This window comes from Anas acuta, chromosome 6 (genome assembly GCF_963932015.1).
Source record: "Anas acuta chromosome 6, bAnaAcu1.1, whole genome shotgun sequence".
Lineage (NCBI taxonomy): Eukaryota > Metazoa > Chordata > Aves > Anseriformes > Anatidae > Anas > Anas acuta.
In genome coordinates this window covers 38,704,821-38,718,851 of record NC_088984.1, presented here as the reverse complement: position 1 = coordinate 38,718,851, position 14,031 = coordinate 38,704,821, and the positions used below count along the sequence as shown (strand labels likewise).

The 14,031-nt window shown below is 42.2% G+C and overlaps 1 protein-coding gene across 1 annotated transcript in view; it reads left to right on the top strand.

Annotated features, from left to right (window-relative positions):
* The window catches only part of SATB2 (SATB homeobox 2), a 132,400-nt gene that overhangs the window by 78,080 nt on the left and 40,289 nt on the right, over window positions 1-14,031 (top strand). Inside the window, exon 9 of the mRNA XM_068686633.1 lies at window positions 11,312-11,524. Coding sequence (XP_068542734.1) covers window positions 11,312-11,524 — 213 coding nt within the window. The remainder of the gene's footprint in view (window positions 1-11,311; window positions 11,525-14,031) is intronic.

Genomic DNA, 14,031 nt, shown 5'->3' with positions numbered 1-14,031 from the left:
AGGTTGCAGTAGCCGATGAAGCTTTTCTTAAAAAATAAAAATTGATCACTTCACTGTAATTTATCAGACATACAGAATTTTATATAAAAGGAAATAAATTACTTACTTCTTAGTCTTTTCTTATAAATAGTAAGATGCACTATACAGTCCATGGCAGCGATTCCAGAACAGGCAATTCTTAAACATACAAAAAGAGTTATTCGTCTCAGGGATATGCTTCATTAGTCTACAGGGCCTTAATATAAAAGAGCGATGGATCTTAGGTATAGCGCTTGCCCAATGAAACATCACTGTAGCAGAAGAGTGTAGGTACATATTTACGCCTTATTGTTCTCAGCTTCTAATTCCAACTCAAATCAATCTCCCTTCAGGTCAGAGGCTGTCGCCCCAAGTAGTATGAAGAGGTGCTCAGACAGTCAGTGCACTCAGACAGCTCAGACAGTGTGAACTCAGACACTCAGAAGTTGTGGGATGTTCCTAAACACCCATGATGGAGAAGCAAATTCTGTACAAAGCACTTGAAGTGGAAGTTCAGGTCTGCTCTCACCTCCTTGCATTCCTCTTGCTGGGTCCTATGCTCAGGAGGTGCAGAGATGTGTGCATTTCTCTCTGGAAATGTTTGGGTTTGTTGCCTTTCCCTTCAAGTTCCAACCTTAACAGAGATCTATTGTTTCTCGTGATGGCATCAAAGAATAGATGCCATGTTCCAGCCAGCTAATAATTGTATTAATCACTGCATTATGGGCCACTGCTTAATCCTTCTTCATGGTAGCCCTGGAGTGCACATTAGCCTATAATTAAGTATAGCTTCATGAAATATGTACTGTGAGGCTTGTTTAATAGATAAACTAGTCTCTAATTTATTTTAAAGTCCAATGACCTACATACTCAATGCTGAACCCATTCCCCCCCCGCCCCTTACTAACATTATTTCTCCCCTGAGACCTTCCATCTGAGCAAATCTGTTAAATTAAGTAGAGGAAGCTTTGGTCCAAACTAGGCTAAATCCATCGGAACAAATGGCTGACACATGTATGTGTGCATGTGTGTATGGGAAGGGGGGAAGGCGGGCTGGAAGATAGAGAGGTGGAGTTGCATGGTTGTGAGACAGCCAAACCTTCTTCTAAAAGTTGGAAAATCATAGCTTAAGACAACAGTACTTCCTTCTGCCTGTGGCCATCTTGTTGTGTGCACACATGAAAATAAAGTGCTTCAGTCTTTGTCATAAATACTGTGCTCCCACTGCAGTCCCAGTCTGAGATGGGGACTGAACACCTGGCAGCGTAGTGCCTGCTCTGTGCACAGGAGAGCTGCACAGAGTGTTTGGCTAGGAACTAGCCACAAGGAGTGTTTCTTTCAAACACAAGGATCCAAAATGAACATTTTAAGATTTATTTGAAACTGAGTATAAAAACCCCTCAAAGTGCATACAGCTGATTTTTAGTAAATACTTCGGGCTAACTAACCTATGGGCTACCTAACCTGTGTGCCTTCTTTTTACATTATCATTAGAGAATCAGTGTCACAATTTTAATTCACCCTACTACAGAATCTAAATGTTTATTTATTCAACTGATGGGACAGTTAGAAGAGAGAGAGTTCATAGACCCCCCAGAGAGATGACAGGTACCTTCAAAACATTTTAAATTGTTGTGCCCACTAGCATGTTTGTTTTATCTACAATCTGCTTAGCAATGATAAGAGTAGTGTTTGTTGTAAGACACCCTCTTAGGCTTTAGGCATACTAGTGGATGCCAGCAGCACTGCAGCTCTACACTACAGGTAAGGTCCTCTTTTGGGGTCTGCAGTGAGGCACTATTCAAATGGATCAGTTTGGTTGCGTAGCCCAAGAAGTGGGACTGGGGCTGTTCTGCTGCAGACCAGAGGCCCTGCTGAGACATGTAAGAGGCAGGCAAAGAGGACAAAAGAGAAGGGATGCTTGAATTCCTGGCCTGTGCTTAGTTGGCCATTTCCCTTCTTCCAAAGCAACTGGGGAGGCCTCTGGCCCGTACAGGCAAAGAGAAAGGGGTCAATTGAGGCAGTGGAGAAAGCTGGCCATGGTGAAGGTGGTTAGCAGCATGGCTGGGGCAAAGAGGTTCAGTTTTTTGTTCATATAATAATGTCACTTGGCTGTACCTGAGTTTTCCATGGCTGAAATCCTTGGCTGTAGTTGCAGCTCTGCTGGCCTGCAACCCGTAAGTTGGAAGTTTGCAGGCTCACCAATTTGAACATGTTGGTTGTAGACATAGTTTGTTCCCTACATTTGGACTGCTAGAAACTAGTAACCCACGAGTGGAAGGCTAGGCTTCCTTGGCTGGCTTCAGGTCTGAAAAACTGGATGCAAGGGTGTGGGTTCATTTGAATGGAAGGCAGAAAGCTGGATGAGGCCCATCAAACACTTGACAGTTATGTGGTCATACCTGCTATCTTTATCTTAAAATGGAAGGCATCTTCATAAACAGTGCTTACATGCAGCCAACCTGTAAGCTGAAGTTACTGTTAGAAGGGGCATTATCAAAAGCTTTGCTTTCAATAAGAATTCAGTACTTTTTGACTGTGTAAAACCACTCGATCCTGGGGGGTAAAAAAAAAAAAAGGAAGTCTGATTGATACTGCAAATGCACAGTTATTTCACTTCCCAGTGATGACTGTTGAAATAGAGCTCTGGGCTGAGCAGCTAGAGGAGTGTAACTGTTAGGGGTAGAGCAGGTGCATCTCATGCTTGGAAATGTCCTGTGTGCATTTCTAAAAGCAGCCAAAGTTTTGAGAAGAATGGAGTGAAGGACATGCCTGCAAGATACAGGCTGCAGAGGGTGAACAGGATTTAATGTGCAGGGCGAACAGCTGCCCCTTGTTGGTTGTGGACCACCAAGGTGTTGTCAGAGATGGCTGGAATTCTCCAAAAAATCCTACCTAGCTTTAGCGTGCATCTTGTGTAAATCAGGGTAACATCCCAAGGTGGGACAAGGGGGTTGCTGACCACAGCTGCTACTTAAGGTTACAGACTTCCTCCTGGAGAAGAATACATTCAGGAATTTGGGGAGACCTCAGGGCATATTCCATGTACTGTCTCCCTCTTGTGCTGCCTTGTCTCCTAGTGCAGCATTCAAGTTACAACCAAAAGGTTATCACCAAACTCGCTGTATCACAGGTTGTAACATGCCAAGGAGTGGGCAAGTGCTGATGGTTACAGAGGAAAGAGAGGACTAGTTTAAAGACGTGCATGAAAATGCTCTCTTGAGTGTACTTTGTCCTTCTCTGAAAAGTTGTGTTGTTTTTGTTTGTTTTTCTACTTGTTGTTTGCCTTTTTTTTTCTTTGTTTTGTTTTGTTTTTAGCAAGTATGGAGTTATTGAAGTGATCTGCAAAATCCTTAGCTTTAAATCAGCTAAATTGAATCCCGCTTTGCACGAAGAAAATGAACTTGCTCTCCTCTTCTTCTTGCTTACTGGGCATTCCTCATTGCTGCAGGCTCAGAGAGGGACATGGAGTGGCAGTCCGAATGAATGGTCAGGCTGTAGGAGTCCAGACAGTCTAAATCACTGGATCAGGGAACTGCTTTTCTCCTCATTGGGAGTGCCCAGTGGACTGAAAAGCCTATAGACTGAATGAGTGTTTTCTGTTTATATCATTTTTTAAAGCATCTTTTTTTTTTTTTTTTGCCAATGTTTTGACATAGTAGCCAAAACTAGTAAAATGTTTGGGCGAATAGCCAGTGCTTGTTTTACTGAACAGTCTTAGAAACTGGGAATATCCATGAACCTGAGGTTTTTTGAATGAAAAAGTTGTGGTGCCAGATACAAAGAGAGCTGGGGGAACAAGCATGTTTGGGCTGCATGTAACTCTTTTCCCAGAGAGCACTGCTCCTTCCCTCTTTTACTAGCTAGTAGTGGGGAAGCTGGCTTTCCAGTTTGCATGTAGGAAGGCAGCACTTACCCAGGTTGGCTCCTGCCTGCTTAGCTGGTGCTTTGCTGGGGCCTTTTGGGGTAAAAGCAGGTAACAGTGCAAGGAGTGGGAAGCTCTGCCTTACCAACGTCAGATGTAGTGAAACTCATAATGAAATAAAATAAACTGATCCACCTTCTTTGAGGGATTCTGCCCTACCTTGGCTGCAGGGGTGGGCTGTGGCATAGGGAAATGCAGGCCCAGTTTTGGATGCTGCCCTAGCTTGTGGTGTGACAAGGGGCAAGTCCAGGCTTCTGACACAGGAAGGGAAAATAGTGCTACCCTTCATGCAAAGATGCTGCCGGTCAGGTATGGGGGGGCTGGAGGCTCTGGGGGCTCAGATCGCGTGGCCAGTGAGGAAGCTTGAAAGGCAGTCTTTGGAGGCAAGCAGGGAGGGAAGTGGCTGATGGCTCTTCATTTGTGTCTAGTTCTGCTTTCTTTGGCAAAATTCCCCTAAACTGGAGTGGGAACAGAATTGGATCCCTTAAGAAGATTTTTAAGATTATAAATATGCTTTGTTGTAATACTAACTCTTCCATCTCTGCTTGCTTGTGAGCCAAATCCTGGATAGAATTCCTTTAGCAAGTAATTTTCCTTTGACTTAAGTGAGAGAAAGATGAGCAGCTTTAATGCTCTGCCTGGTATCGAGTGAGACATTCATGCTGCATTCATTGCCATGGTGCCTGTCCCATTGTGCGCAGACTTTCAATTATCGAGTGTTCTGTTTTTGTTTTTTAGGGGGATTTTTTTGTCATATTTTTCCCCCATAGAAAACTCTCTCTCACTGCATGAAAACGTTTCATGCTGCCTGCCTGTTTTATTCTTATGTGTAATGTGGTACAAGCAGTGTTCTGTTGTACTCACAGGAAAGAAGGCAGTCTGTAAGGGAAGTGCTTAATTTAATAAATTGCAGATTTTTTGTACATGGGATATTTGTTCCAACAGTGGGTTTTGCACTGCCCCAAATTTCAGTTTCAATTAACTTAATTGTATTCAATAGGCTGAATGAAAAGATCTTAAGTAGCATGTGAGTCAGGCTTTCAGAATGTGTGCTTGTAGGAGGCGGCTGCTGCCTGCTCAGCTGATGCACAGGAGTCCTGAGCCTTGGAAGCAAACGCACAGTTATACAGTGTGCACGAGCTCTGCGTCTTGCTCATTTTCCAGCATATTTCAGTACAAAGGTTTGACATGCATGTCATATAAATGGTGGCACTTTGTGTCTGCAGGTGGTTGGTCTTCCTCTGCCTGGTTTTCCCCATGCATCCACATTCAGCTCTACAGGCACATCCTGTCTTCCTTAATAAAAAGAGATACTATAATAAAAAAGAGGCTTTATTAAACTAATGCAATAAAGGCATTTTCTTTGAGGATTTAAGCACTTCATTTTTAATAATAAAAATCAAATTGTCATTGTTGGACCCTGTATAAGTTTTATTCAAATCAGCCTCTAAATGCTGTCTGCCTAAGCAGCTCTCTCCTGAGATGTACGTATTTTAGCATTAGTTAAATGAGTTTAAGAATGAGGCTCATACTGTGTCTATAAGCAGTGAATCTAGAGATCAAGAGATTTTTTTTTAATTTTTTTTTTAAAGAGGGACTGATGTGATGTATTCAGCTGCACTGAAGGGCGTTAGAAGACAGCTGGTCTCCTGTTTATACTGATGGAAAACCTGTCAAAGTCCTTGGAGTTCTGAAGCTCGTGTAAATGGACAAGAGCATTGCCTCTTGAGACAGAAGGAGTTGGTCAGGGAACAGGGTGCAGAGTTCTGCTTAAATGGAAACTGTGACAGGATGGATATGAAGGTGCTTGGTTTGGCTTGGTTTGGCTAACCACTCAAAAATTTCCAATGACTATCTAAACTAATTTTGCTGAACAAAATTGGAGTGGACACATTGCCAGAATAAGCATTTCTAAGAGACTTCTAGCACTTCTGCTTCATGTCCTAGCTGAAATTAGGAAGAGATGCAAGGGAGTGGAAGTAAAGCAGTAGGTGAAAATGAGCTGGAGTCGTAAGAAGCCTTCATATAGAGTTTATTCCTCAGTGCTGTATACTTAGAGACAAAGAGAAGTTTTTTAACAATTGATCAAAGAGAAAGTTTTTAAAAATTGGTCAGTGTATCTTATTCAGCCCATAAGACAATATTGGAGGTCTTGAAGTTTGAACATGTAGTTAATGCCAAGAGGCAGAGATGTCATGGCGTAAAACCCTAACCTGACATGAGAAAAATGCAGCAGGTGCAGTCGCTTTGTTTCCTTGAAGGGTGATGAGAAGTTAGTGTGTTTGCTGCAGAGCTCTGCAGGCTGACCTGCCTCCTCAAGCTTTCTGCAGGCAATTTTAAATATAAGCAGTCATTTCAGTCTGGCAAAATCAATTTGGGTTTGTATGCTGAAGGTAAGAATTCGGTGTAGTTCACTAGGAATGAGCAGCTAACCAATGGTTCCCCAAGTGCTGCCTTCCCATGCTAGAAACAGGCCTTTCATGCTGAACAGGGATACTGAGAGGGGATAGGCTTGTATCACTGATCTTTAAGACTCAGATTTTGAATTTGAATAAATACCTATGTTTTCTGGTCCCGATCAGAGTCTCATCTAAACTCGAGAGGAAGCAGAACAGCTTTTTTATTGAGATGGCCAGTTACAAGTACTGCTTGGGCTTTAAGTACTGCAGGAGCAATATTTTTCTAGTATTTCAGCATTTTCTCTGTTGCTCTTGGCAATAGCTGAAGTATGGAGAGGCACAAATAAACCGAAAGTATGAAAAAAGTGTTTATGCTTTTTTAGTCTTTCATATATATAATATATATATATATATATACATATATATATATATATATAATCTCCTTACACAGAACATACAAACTGAGGTTTAGCACGTGAGTTGTGTTTATTCAAGTTTTTGCCTTGGCCAGTGTTTCAATTGCCCAAAGCCTGTTTTGAACCTTTTTAAAGTTGTATCTGCTCTCATGGACACATTGCTGAGGTCTGGATGAGGGGAAGTGCAGCTCCTGTCTGAGTCACCAAACCTGACAGGCGCGAGGTCCTGGCCAGCACTTGTGAGTCTCCTGCTGCCTGATGGCCCTTATCCTCCCTGTCCCCAGGACATCAGGGTCTGGGCGACACTCCAGCATAACCTCTTCACCCCAATCCAGACTACTTTTGAAAAGCCTTGTTGCAAAACTGTCCTTCATTCGGTCACTGGTAGTGCAGTCTGCTGTCCCACTGAGATCTCATTTACGCCTTTACAAGCCTGAACCAAAGCCCTTTGGGAAGATAGCAGAAAAACTTCACTTGCCTTTGGTCAAGCCTTTGTGTTGGCCTCAAAGGCTGTTTAGTCAGTCCTTTGGTTCTGGGAGTCAGTCTGAATAACATTTACTCTACATTGTAGTGCATTATCTTTTAGAAGCTGCTTAAAAAAGATTCCATGCCCAAGAAGTTTGGGTTGTTTGTCCTGGAAATTCTGTAGGTAGTAAAAATAAAATAAATATGTTCACAAATGGGGTTTCATAGAATGAGTGCAGAGCAATCCCTCAAGACAGTGACTTTGCTGGCTTGTTTTTGAAAGACTAGATTTCAGCTAGTTGGAAAAAACACTGTCAAAATTGCTCCTACCTTAAATAGCTCCAAATACTTTTTTATTTTGATTGGAATTTGGCTGCTTTCTCCACCTCTGGTTATTATTTTTTTAAAGTTAATTATGGATCCAGTGTGCAATTTTAAAAATGGTGCAAGTTCCAAGTATAAACCAAGCTGTGCCTGAGCAGGGTCCTTGTCTGGGGGTGCATGCATAGCACAGCTCATTTGTGAGCAGAGCCTGTGCTACTATTAAACTTGTACATTTTCTCTTCAGTAACTGGCTTAAAAATCATGTCCAAGAATGGAAAAGGAAAGATTATTATTAAGCTACCTGTGCAAAAGTGTTTCCTGAAAGCAGTGTTCAGTAGAAGAGATCTGTTTGGTCATTTAAAATCAGTTTGAGGCTTTCTAGTCCCTGAGGATCTTCTTTCAGGTTTACAGAGTTGGTTGCTCTGCAAATTACTATTTTATTTATTTATTTATTTAAATATGTGAGATGTAAGTAAGTCGGAATGAGCCAATGGAATTTTATAACAAATGTACGAATGCTGTGGGTTTCCCTCCCTCACTCCCTCAAGCAGAAACATAATTTGCAGAAATGAAAACAGTCTCTGGCTGGCTTTAGGGTTTTCTCAAAAATAGAAACAGTAGGGCTTGTCTGGCTGGGCCAGTTTCCTCACCACACACCTGGTGTATATCACTTTAAAAAATAAATTATGCCTCATTAAATTACAATTAAATGAAATCATGATCATTTGTTTTTCTGGAAGGAAGATGTTTTGCATATTGAAAGCCTAATTTGTTGCAGGTGACAAAAAGGCTGAACAGATTATTTAATATCTATTTTATAATGTTGCTCACTGGTTAGTTTGTGTATACTTCAGTAGCTCAGAATTATATTATTGTAAACGTTATTGCTCTCAGGATACTTTATTTTATTGTTCTACCCCATCGCTCATTTATCTAACCACTGTTGTTTACCAGCGTTATCTTTAGTTGCAGGAGGACACGCAATTTTTCCTTCTGAGTCAGTTTTCTTATTATCTGTCCTGCTGTTTGCATGGCTCCAGAGCTGCCAAAGCACTCGGCCTACTACAGCTGAGCTGCAGCCCAGCTCTGTGCAGCCAGACCTCCCACTTGGGGGCCTGGAACGGGCATCGGGGTGCAGGGCTCGGCCCCTCTGTGAGCAGCTGCCTCTGGTGCAGCACAAGCCTGGCAGTTTGGGGGAAGGAGCTGGCTGCTCTGCTGGGCTGGGTGCCTGCTTAGCAGGTGAGGCTCCCTGGCTACTGTGCAGGACTGGTCACCTGAGGTGTCAGTACTCTTTGCCAATTCCCCTTCTGCATGGCTTTTTCCTCTTTGCAGGTATTTGTGAGGCAGTTGTCCCATCACTGCTGCTTATTTCCAAGCCCGTTTACCCAGGGTAGTTTATGGTAATACACCAGCATGCCTGGTGATTGATTGAGCAGCAGTGTGAAATACTGCTACATCCCTAAAAAAGGGGTGAGATCCTTTGAGAAGTAAGAGGCACAAGCTAGGGCTCCAAAGCCCCAAATCTCTCCCATGATGTACCGCTTCGGGTGATGAGGCAGAGCTTCCAAGGCCCAGAGTTGGTATTTCAGGCAGCCACATACATACCTCTTAGTGCCATTACCAACCCACTTGTACCTGTACGTCCCTGATTTACATAGGGAGGGAATGACTACACTGAAAAGTAATTGCTGGCATGCTTTCACATATGTTTTTGCTCTCCATTTTTGAAATTGGACTATAGGTTTAAGCAGGCTAAGGTGGGGGCAGAAAAAGCTGCCTTAGAGTCAATTCCAGTAGTTTTCAGGTACCTGTCTTTCAAACTAAATCCATTCATTTTTGGATGCATATCTTTTCTTAAAAATAAATAAATAAATAAATACATAAATAAATAAATCAACTATCCTTTAAAAGACACAGAAATTTAAGAATGTAGAGAGTCTGTGGAAGTGATATTTATTTACTGCCTTTGGAGAATTTTCCATTGACTTTAAGAGGACATTCTAATAGGGACATTCTGTATTGATCTTGGAATGCTTCAAGTCACGGGTTCAGGCTTCTGAGATATCCTGTTTTTGTTAATTTCCCTCAGTGTGGGAGCCTGGTAAATTTGGAATTTTTTTACAGTGTCCCCAGCTTCTCTGTAGGGTGGTAAACTCTGAGGAAGAAGCTGGGTATGAGCATGCGGCCATGCCACGGCTGCAGACAGTCACAGAAGCAAGGCCAGGGCCTGCCCAGTACCACACCTTCTTTAAGCTTTTTCCTGGCGTGGGCATGTTTCACTAGCTGGCTTCTCTCCAGCCTTCTCCTCCAATTTCTGGTCAGAGGGTCCCACTGTGGCTCAGTTCCCACTTCAGTCCATCTAGTAACTGTTCTGATAACAACAGGAAAATAGAAGCAGGAATCCATCTCTTTATTTTGTAGATTAGGAACTGAAAAAATGAAGCTGTGTGCAACCTACCTGCTGGTTGTCTGTGGAGCTTGTTTGGAGCACTTCTGGCGTAAACATTGCTGAAATAGAGCTTGCACATACGTGTTCCAATGTAGATGTTTAAAAGCAGGTAACAGATAAAGCAGATACAGACACACGTTTGCCCGTCTGTTTTGTCAGGAATTGTAGTCAATAAGATCAATAAATAGTAAAAACGCTGGCATTTGGTCATTACTGGGCGGCTGCATGGAGTTGGACACTGGCCGCTGTTCTGAAGCACTCAGGCTTGTGGCAGGCAGGAGAAATTATCCCTCTCTGCTTCGTTGTACACGAGCACATGTAAACACACAGAGTTCAGGAAGTGACTGTTACCGCTTCTTGGAGTGAAATAGCCCTTTGTAAAGTGGGGAACGTAGCGGGGTGCCTCAGAGAAGCTGGTTGAATGCACTCCACTCTGGTGGTTTCTATCAGCCCTGATCTAGGCTTGTATATTGTGCCTTAACTTCTAGATAAGCTGTGGAACTACTGAATGCTTACAGTTATGCATAATTTTAATCCTGTCATTAGATTTAAGCCTCTTTTAATAGTAGTCTAATCTTTCCAATTCTTTTTTTATTTTTATTTTTTTAATTTTTATTTTTTGGAAGTACTGTACTTGTTACCTCCTGGCATAATGCTTTTTGTTAAAACTATGTGAATATGGTGTTCATTCATTGTTGCAACTTGAAACCTGGGGTATTTTAAAATGAGACGTGAAAGAATGGGTTAAATCACTAAAGCTAGAATCTGAGGCTTTATTATTTGTTCCATTTTTCTCCTCTCAGAAACAACTGTCCAAACCAAAATGAACGGACTGTAACATCTAACCCCAGCCAAACATTTTTCTTTATAAACCTCCTGCACTGCTTAAATGTCGGAACTAAATTTACCAAGCTTGGCAGATTTGTCAAAGATGAACAAAACTGCCAAGTGTTCCCAGCATCAAGTAAAAGCAGAGAGAGAGGGAGAGAGAGAGACAGAGACATATAACAGCTCCTAAAATATTTGCAGCAAGCACCTGGTGGTAACTGTAATTTCTTCTACTTGGTGTACCTGCCTTCATATCTAGCATCTCCATGCTCACATGCTTATTACAGTGCCAGAATAGGACTGTCCCAGAATAAACGCCAGCCCCTAGAAGGCAAACACAAAATATCCCCTCTGGGAGAGACCATGAGATTCTGATGTAGGTTCCCAATATTGCTACCCAGCTGGTTACGCTAAACAAATTTTAAAAAACCAACAACAACACGACTGGCCTTTTTTTTTTTTTTTTTTTTTTTTTTTTTTTAACCAGGGCTTGTTGTCTGAGATCCTGCGTAAGGAAGAAGACCCTAGGACTGCTTCCCAGTCCCTGCTGGTAAACTTGAGAGCGATGCAGAATTTCCTCAACTTGCCTGACTCAGAGCGTGATCGTATCTATCAGGATGAGAGAGAAAGGAGTATGAACCCCAACGTGAGCATGGTGTCTTCAGCAGCCAGCAGCCCAAGCTCCTCCAGAACCCCCCAGGTAAGATGTGATTCCTCGTTACCTGTTTGTTGTGTGGTCCTTTTGATTAGTTCAGGGAAAGTATTCCTCTCTGCCCTTCCTCTGTCTGTTGTTCCCTTCAGCCAGGTGAGTTGTGGAAATCCTTTGATAAGGTTTTGTAGTGGCTCTTCAGAGATGTTTGTTGGATTTCAGCAAGGTGTAGTAATGATTCTAGCTTTGATCAATGCCATAAACACAAAGAATAATGTATGTGACATTAATACTTGCAAGGGTGCATGTGGGCTTTACATATAGGCTGTTCGTATATGTTCACTAAATGCCTGCTGCAGACTGCATTATGGAAAGACTACTTACATAATTTTTAGTCTTAGTGGTTTGTCTGTTAGGTTCTGCAGAACACAGGAAATTTTTGGGCTTATGAAGAGTTTTATATATGTTGCAATAAAATGTGTGTAGTGAACAGGAGTTGATAGTGGGTTAGATAGCCTTTGCTAGAAATCAGTGCTTTCTGTATTCTGCATAGGAAATGATGGTCCTAGAGTTAGAGGTTTACACTAGTAATTATTTGAAGTACTGAAAGTAGAGATGAGCAGGGCGCTGGGACAAGAGATGATGCTTTACAGTTTCAAACCAGTTAAGTCACCTCACTGATTTAACTCTGTGTGTTTATTAATGTGCTGTCGCCACCCACTTCCCTGAATAGGTTGCACTAAGAAAAAATCTCCACATAATACACTGTTATGGGGTATCTACCCTTCTACCTGGCTGCTTGCAGTCCCAGAGGTATACTCTAAAAAAGAGAGGGTGCTTGCACAGGTACAATGATCAGCTCTTGTCATGATATTTGTCTGACTTGAGTTTGAAATTTCTAGCTGTGCAAACATGACAGCTCAGCTCTAGCACTTCTCTTGATATTTCATAAACGGGCCTGAAAAACCCTCCTGCTTTGGTGCTTCCACAATCAGGTAGTCTGCAAAGCCTCTGAGTGCTCACTTCTGGAGCCACAGCTGCTAAAAAGAAGTAAGCGTGTTGGAGTGGGGGGTTGAATGCAAACTAATCACCCTTATGGAAGGTGTGCTGATTTTGTAGAAACTGTTGAGCACGTTCTGTTTAACCCTGGTTTGGGTGCACTTCACCCCTATACATGATATAAAGAACTGTTTTCACTGAAAGCAAGCATATTCTGCCAATCTGAATTTGATGACGAATTTTTGTATGCAAAATTCATTGTTGTATAACTGTTTCTTTTTTTTTTTTTTTTTTTTTTTTTTTTTTTTTTTTGTTACCTTTCTGTGTGTACTGGTTTCAGTTAGGACAGAGTTAATTTTCCTCCTAGTAGCTGGTAGGGTGCTATGTTTTGGATTAGGATGAGAAGAGTGCTGATAACATGCTGATGTTTTGGTTGTTGCAGAGCAGTGCTTACACCAAGCCAAGGACGTTTCAGCTTCTTGCTCTGTCCTGGCAACAGGCAGGCTGGGGGTACAGCAGGAGCTGGGAGGGGACAGACCCAGGACAGCTGACCCAAGCTGGCCAAAGGGTTATTCCATGCCATCTGGGGTCCTGCTGAACAATATATAGGGGTGGCTGGCTGGGGTGGGGGGACGGCTGCTTGGGGATAGGCTGGGCATCGGTCCAGCCTGCTGATGGTGATCACTTGCATGGTGATCCATCACTGATGGTGATCAGTTGCATTTTGCATCGCTTGTTTCGTACACATTATTATTAGTAGTAGTAGTATTATCATAATTATTGTTATTATTATTGTTATTATTATTTTCCTGTCTTAATAAACTGTCTTTATCTCAACTCACAGGCTTCACTTTCCCGTTTTTCTCCCCCATCCCAGAGAGGGAGAAGGGAGGGTGAGCGAATGGCTGTGTGGTATTTAGCTGCCGGCTGGGTTAAACCACAACACTGTGGAAAAAAAAAAAAAAAAAAAAAAGGAGAACTATTTTAGCATCTAAGTAGTGTATCCTCTTTATGCATTTATATTTACAAGAAAAGATTAGTTTATTCCTGCTACAACAAAAAACAACAAAACAAACATCAAAACAGAAAGAAATGGACAGCTTAGATGCAGTCCGGTGAAAATAAAAATCCAATCTCTGTCAAATCAGGCACTCCAGCTCTTTTCTTTGTCAAAATAACATTTTTTTCCCATGTTCACCACAGCTTTAAAATAAGGGAAAATTTACTTTCCTTTTTAAGAGCTAAGCATTGTTAGAAAACCATGCTCTAAAAGTATAAAGCAGCCCATCCTTGCCTTATATTCTTGGAGAATCCGGTGGAATATTGTGAGATTTTTAATCACGAAAAGCGACACAGAAACCTTTGTGTACCCAGTACTTCTCTTGTGCCCACTGGATAAAATTTCCCCAGTCCTCTGAGGGCCAGCACTAGTCAGCACAGGTGCTGTTTTGACAACTTGGACACCTCTGCAAATGAGGCTGCTTCCCAGCTCCTGGGCAAGCAGCATGGATACTGTGCTTCCCCATATGCCCGGTATTAGTCCTGATGAGACAAATACC